This window comes from Poecilia formosa, unplaced genomic scaffold (genome assembly GCF_000485575.1).
Source record: "Poecilia formosa unplaced genomic scaffold, Poecilia_formosa-5.1.2 Scaffold206, whole genome shotgun sequence".
Classification (NCBI taxonomy): Eukaryota; Metazoa; Chordata; class Actinopteri; order Cyprinodontiformes; family Poeciliidae; genus Poecilia; species Poecilia formosa.
The window spans coordinates 624,943-632,347 of NW_006800145.1; the positions used below are offsets into that span (position 1 = coordinate 624,943).

The 7,405-nt window shown below is 40.9% G+C and overlaps 1 protein-coding gene across 1 annotated transcript in view; it reads left to right on the forward strand.

Moving 5' to 3' along the window:
* Nucleotides 1-7: 7 nt before the first annotated feature.
* gstcd (glutathione S-transferase, C-terminal domain containing) overlaps nt 8-7,405 on the forward strand; it is a 52,725-nt gene continuing 45,327 nt past the window's right edge. The window contains 4 exon segments of the mRNA XM_007567276.2: nt 8-411; nt 526-974; nt 1,946-2,371; nt 5,038-5,304. Of these exon segments, the coding sequence (XP_007567338.2) occupies nt 342-411; nt 526-974; nt 1,946-2,371; nt 5,038-5,304 (1,212 nt within the window). The 5' untranslated portion in view covers nt 8-341.

Here is a 7,405-nt window from a genome sequence, read left to right on the forward strand (position 1 = left end):
GATGTGGAAAAAAAAAAAAAAGCTGGTGCATGCCGCTGCAGAAATGTTCTTACTTTATTACTTAAACTATGTCAGTGCATAATTTAAGTAATAAACTTAAACTAGTAATCAAAAAGTAATCAAAGTAAAAGTGATAGTGCACACATATCCGTTTTATATTTAGGTCGTTCACTTTTAAGTTAGCTGATGAAAATCCGAAATTAAATTTTTCAGGAAAAATGAACATTCTTTTGAAAAAGAATCTTCTGCTAGAAAATACTCCATAGATTTTCTATGGGAAGTTTAGGTAAAGAGAGTTTATTGTTGTTGCCACTATTCACAGCAGAGGGCACTGTGGCGTCATGTTAGCCTTATGCAGAAGAAGAAGAAGCTCTGTTGTGAACGTTAAGGATCCATGTGTAACTAGTGTTTGTGAGTATTTTTTATTTATTTTTTATTTTTGATGTAACGGGTTGAAGTTAGGATTTTGGCGCATAAGTGTTGTGATCTGTAAGCAAAACAAATATCTTTCGTTCTACTCCACAGCATTGACTCCATTTAAAATGAAACACTCTGAAGCAGAGCAACTGCATCCCTGCCTCTATTTAGAAGTCTGTTCCCATAACGAGGAGCCGCGTCTGCCCCTGCACACCTCCATCGTCCTGTTCCTCCTGTCTTACTGCGAGTCCAAGTCTTTCAAAGTCTTCCTGGTTCGCAGAGACAGCAACAACAAACGTTTCCCTGAATCCCAGAGGTTTCACCTCCCAGAGTCTCTGAGTGTGTGCGACGACTTCCTCTCCCCGGAGGGTCTCCCGCGGCTGGTGAAGGGTTGCCGTCTCCCGGCTGCCGTGGATGAGAGCGGGCGGCTCTGCCGGGCTGGGCTGGCGGTGGTCCTTAGGCACATCATCATCAGAACCATCGAGGCTGACCCCTCCAGGAAGGATGTGCAGGAGCTGCTGGGGTTTAAAAAAACATGTCTGAAAGCTTGTGCAGAGGTTAGTTGGAAACGCATCACAATTTCACCCGGATAAAGTGCTTGACACGGATCACATCTATGTCAGTGACTGTGGTTTTATTCAAAATGGAACTCAAAAGGATTGTGCAGGTGAAACACCCATTTATGCTTCCCCGGTCCAAAACACCTGAATCAAATGAATGGTTGATTAGATTAGCAGGATCGTGCAGAAACTGCTGACTGGTTTGTTTCTGAACGCTGTTCTTGAGCCATCACACCATCATCTCTTAGTGCTGGTGGTGATACAGTGTGGGCAGATGTATTTAGTCAATAAAGATCTGTCCTACACTATTGTGAATTGTACAGTACCCATACTACCTGAAAAATGTCACCAATCCAGTTATTTTACCCCTGCATAAACAAAACAAAACTAGCGTCCATCTTGGTGGACAACAACACACCACAGCGCGGAGAGCACACATCATTAGGGAATTGCTGATTGAAGTACCTTGAATAAAGTAACCTGAACTCTCTCCAGACCTGAATTTCATAGACAACCTCTTGGATCAGCTGAGTCACAGTTCTGCACCTCAGAATCTCAATGACCTGAGGGGCACCCTTCAAGAAGAGTGGGACGCCATTCCTCAGCATACAATAAGTCCACTTGTGAACAGTGCCAGGCGTTGTCAAGGTGTAATTGATGTTGAAGGGCACATGACATGTTACAGAGATGTTTTGTTGTTGTAGCATAACCAGCACTGCTGCTGGCTTTTGCTCCATTTACTTAAAGGCCCTACTTTCATGATGAAACACTTTAGCGTGAACATTTTAGATCATCCTTAAATTTCACCTGAAAGCAAAATGTCCTTAAGATTTTGTGAGAAGTGCATATTTTAAAACAAATCTTAAGCTTAGACAGCTCCTATTAATTCCCAAGGTTTTTTTTTTTTTAAATTATTATTATTTTAAGGAGAGTTCTTATGATCTGATCTCCTCGTTCCTCGCTATCAGGTGAGCAAATGGACCAGACTGTGCGAACTGGGCATCCCCTCTGCAGTCGAGGAACACCTCCAGAAGCCCACGGGACAGGCCCAGCTGCTGCCTCCTGCTATTGTTACCCTCGAGCGACGACTCGCCGAGCCCGTCAAAGTACACAATGACGACAAAATCCGGAGACAGAAGCTCCAAGAGCAGAGGCAAAGGCAAAAGAACGGCGCGCCTGAAGGCGAGGGAAAACCCGAACTTGAAGGGCTCGAGCTCAGGGCGGCTCTGGCCAAACTGGCAGTGGATTCAGTTCCGGCAGGGACCACTAGAGAGAACTCTGAGATCAGGAAAGTGAAGACGACGGATCTGCCTGAACTGGAGCATGTGTTTGCTGAGGGACTTTACTTCACTCTGACTGATGTCGTGCTGCTGCCCTGCATTCATCACTATCTGGTAAGGCCTTCTGGCGTGATGATATAAAGAAGGATTTATTACCACTTTGAGCAATGATTTGTTCTTAATAATTGCCTTATTTCTGCTGTTTATCTTGGATAATTGCACTTTTTTTATTTCAACAAACACATGCCAGAAGTTAATTTCATGCTATTTTTACTGCAATTAGCCAAGTACTTTTGATATAATGACGCACTTTGTTTAATAGCAGTTTGTATTCGCACAGCACCTGTTATGTGGGCAAATAATCCACACTAATAGGAGTTTAAGTGCTTTTACAATCTGTTTCTCATTTGCCCATTCACACACACACCATTGTCTGCGACATTGTGCCACAAGACATTAATTGCTGCCATCCAGAACTCGTGTCATCACACACGTTTTTCCACCATCCGTGCCACACAATTCCAGTTGCATGCATATTCACCGTGTCGCTGACATCTTTATGATGATGACTTGTGAAATAATGTCCGACGTCTGGCTTCCGACACTCCGGTCATGGTGAGCAGCCTCCTTTCAAACGCATTCAGGCAGAAAGTCAAATCAAGGAGACTCGCTGCATCAGACCTGGCACATTTTGGCTCTCACAGGTGGTCCTGGGCCACCTGGCAGAAACTGATAACACTATATGGGAGGGATTCTATTGAAATGCAGCAGGCTGACATGCATTTCATCTGAGAGCGTGTTTCTCTCTCTGACAGATCATCATGGCAGGGTCTTATGCTGGCCTGAAAACTTCAAACTCAATCAGAACTTCAAGAGCTGAAGCTCATAAATGCAGAATATTCATTACTCAAAATGATCTCTTTTTACAATTTGCATTTAAAGTAACAGAAACTAAGGTTTATTTATTTATTTATTTATTTTTAACCACAGACCTGAGTGGCATGCACAAAATTTTGACCAGGTTCACACAGGCAATTTTTATGTAGTGGAGCTTCACAATATATCAAATCATATTATTGTGTGCAATATTGCAATCATGAAGGGTAGGATGCAATATTAGATAGCATATTATATTTTCTGTGCCATGCATGGACATTTTTTTATGCCTGTATTTTTTGTTTGGCCGGTCAGGGTTTCGCTGCACTTGATGCGCACATTTGATTGATAGATTTAGTAACTAAGATCTGAAAGCTCACAAAGCATGCTGGTCAAATTATGATGAAGAAAAATGAAGTGGAAAAAAAAACAAAAACATTTGGAATTATAATTTTTTTTTTTAATAATCAGCAATTAACAATTAGTGCTCATTATTAACATTGCAATTAATCAGTAACAGTTTGGCAATTAAATGTTTTCCGGAGATTGTGTGCAATTGAGAATGCTTTGATTAAAACCTCAAGTTATTTAATAAGCTCTGATTTTCATTATGTTATGATTGTGAAGTGCAAAATCTAACATGTGAAACTTTCCACACTTTGTCAAACACAAACTTCAAGATATTTTATTGGATTTTTAAATAAAATGGCAACACAGGGCCACACAGCTGAGAAGTGGAAGGAAAAAGGGTGCGTGTGTTTTTTTTTTGGGGAAAAAAAGATCTACTGTAAATAAAAGTTTTAAAAGTGTTGCTTGCATTTGCATTCAGCCCATTTTAGAATTACACTGACCTCTTATCACAACTGTATATCTTTTGGGTGTGTCTCATCCATCCTTGCTCATCTAGAGACAAAATATTTTTTTTCCATTCTTTGCAAAACAGCTCAGCCTCAGTCAGTCACTATTAGCATAAATGTTTTCCAAGTCATACCTCAGATTCTGCACCACTCTAACACAGGAATTTACTTTCATCTTAACTTTCCTTTGAACTCTAGCTGTATATTTGGAACAGTGAAGTAGAACCTCCACCCCAGGGATATGACTGGCTTTCTTGTCTCTGATGGGGAAAAAAAAAAAAAAAAACATTTCCCACAGTATGATGACTCCACCACTTTGTTTCACAGTGAAAATTTACTGTTTGGTTGATGTTCAGTGTTTATGCTGTGTAATGTTTTAGATGTAGGTTAAAAAAATAAATAAAAAAAAAATCAGTCTAGGTTTCTGCTAAACCTCTGATTAATTATTTTGACATACAAAAAAATGAGTTTAAATTAATGTATTTGTTCAACTATTAAGCTATTTTGACACACAGCTTCGAAACAGGACGGGTAAATTATTAATCATGGACGTCGTGCTGTCGAGCAGAAACCCCGAGTCCGAACCTTTGTTTCACATGTCAGCTGTCTCCAACTATCTGTCCACTGTGGGAAGGAGCTGAAGTCCTCACATCGAGGCTTTTAGCAGTCAGCTGCGCTCCACTGGTTTCCAGTTTCACACTCAGCGTAGCATGTCTCCCTTTAACGACTCTGTCCACGCCTCGCACGGCTCCCAGTGACTCCTTCTCACTCGTCCTCCGTTCTGCGTGTCGTCTTTCTGTCGCACGCAGTCAAATGCAGCTTCTGTTATCATGTCTCGCCCAGTTTGTGTCTTCACCCCCACTACCCCCCCCACCAGCTGCCAACTCTGTTTTCCTGCTTCTCCTGCCAGCCCCTGGAGTGTGTTTGTCTGTACAGAAACGTGATGAGTGACTTTTTTTGTGGAACTTCACCTCTCGCTTCGATAGACATGACACAGCAGTCAATTCGCTAAATCGATATCTCCCCTTTTCTTCCCCTCTTTAATAGTGTTCGCTCCAAGCCCACGCACCGAGCACTCTGCATCATCTCCCCCGTCTCCTGCGCTGGTACGGTCGCGTTCGGGAAGTACCCGGGGTCCTTCGAGCAGCCGAGGACTGTGGGCTCGTTCTGTCCGAAGTCCAGGTTCCAACACCCAGCCTCTTTGGGCCACCACAACAGGAGAACTGTGATGACCTGCTGCCTACAGAGGGTCAGGAGGTGACCCCAAACCTTCATTTCGTCGGCGGTCCGAGGCCCACAATGACTAAGCTCAAAGTAAATAATTACCTTTCCTTTGCTTCTGTGATTCCCAACTGCTTTGCTTTTATGCATGGCAGGAAATTTAAGAGGCTGCGCCCCCCATTTCCCCCTCAGCACACAGAGGCGTGATTTGTTGGGTGATGGTTTAATAGCCTCAGAAGATTCATGGCTGCTTATTCTGTTAGTTGTTGCACCTTAAGGAGTACTAATATTTAAGCCTCTGGCAGACATAGATTGCTGACTTTGTGTACTTTTACTTCTTCTGTTTTAAAAAATATGTCTGTTTAAAACAGAAGGAGTAAAACAATTAACATTTAACCTGCTAGCTACAGTTTTTGTCACACCTGGTAAAGATGTGTGAAAAGAAATTAAACGTTTTTCTACAGCAGCATAATCTCTGTGGGGGCGGGGGGAAAAATCCAACCATTATTTTTTAATATATATATTTTTTTTATTTTGTAGTTAAATGTTTTCTTATATAACGTACGCATTTCGATTATTTTTTTTTAATTTATACTTAATTTTTTTTAAAGTGGATCAGAGGCTTCAGCACCATCTAATCAGAAATTCATGACTTTCTGTTTTTCTGGGGTATAAAAATGACACAGAGGTCAATTTCTTTTAGCCTGTGGTCACAAGGGTGGAAGAAAACCTCTGTTTTTCTTGCCACCAGGCACAGTGGGCAGGATGGGGAAGCAGGTAAGAAATCTCTAAACATTCTCAGAGAATTGCAGCAAAGGCATCTTGGGATCACAAAGTTTCACAGCTACTAGTAGATGCTGCCTCACAACCCATTATTAGGGAAGCATGCCTGGAAAAGGGAAGATTGAGCTTTTCAGCAACAAACTCCCCAGGAGGTGGTGGCATGAAAACATAATAAATTCTGTGGAGAAGCCACCTCGGACCCAGTGTCGAGTGTGATGGAGAACACATGATTCTCTGGGCTTGTTTACCCCACGATGGCTCGACGGGCGTTGATCTTATTAATTCTGAAAATGGGACGTTGTGAGTAATAACCTGAAGGATTTTACTAAGTGACTGGAAATGGGTCGTCACTTGGTGTTTCAACTGGAATCTGGTGCAAATCAACAGAGAGACGGTTCAAAAGACACTCATTCAACGGTGCCATTTCAGTGTCCAGTGTAAGAGGAGACGGCAAAGAGCAATGGTCAAAGATCACTCTCTGTTTATGGTCCAACCTTGTTAAATAGTGGTAGTAGTAGATTATGCTGCAAAGCCCACCTTTCCCCACCATCTCAACCAACAAAAACCACTTAAACGTTTACCAGGAGTGAAAATAAGTGAGGTTTTTACAAAATAAGTTTTGGTAAAGACAGAAGGTCAGAAAGTAGGTTAAAATATGTGTGTACTATTTGAATGAGTGCTTTTTTTAAAATGCTTGTTTCAGTACTCTCAGTGGATCTTGTCAGTTGAAGTAATGCTGACAGTAAGAAAATGCAGAAATTGTGCTATCCCAGTTTTTTGTAAAGAAGTATATGTCAATAACATCTGATTGTTGTTGACCTAGAAAACGGTGCATCACAGAACATGTTGTTGACTGTTGCTGATTGACAAAAACTGGTCGGAATTTCTAGTTTTGATGGATTTGTGAGTGAGAAAAGCTGTATTTATTCAATTTCAGGCTCTTCTTTGTCTTCTTGATTAATTGGTGCATTTCTAGATAATTCTCTTTTTTTTCATAAAATAAACAAATAGGCCTGTCACGATAACAAATTTTGCTGAGCGATTAATAGCCTCAAAAATTATTGCGATAAACGATAATATTGTTTGAAGACTGTTTTAATTTGATCCAAACGTAATGATATAATAATGCAAGCACATCCTGCCCAAAAAAAGAAAAACACTTTATTTTCTAAAAAAAACACTTAACACTGGAACTGGTAAACAAAATAAACAAAACAACCAAAAACAAAAATAAAATGGACTCTCAGACTCTGTTAATAAAAAAATGCATGGTTTTTTGTACAGCAGCGCAGCCAGCTGGCGCTTGCTTTCTGTTTGGCCTGACAAACTAAACACAACATAAAAGCAAAGTGGAAATAAAAACTACATTCAACCACCAACATAAAAGCAAAGTGGAAATAAAAACTACATT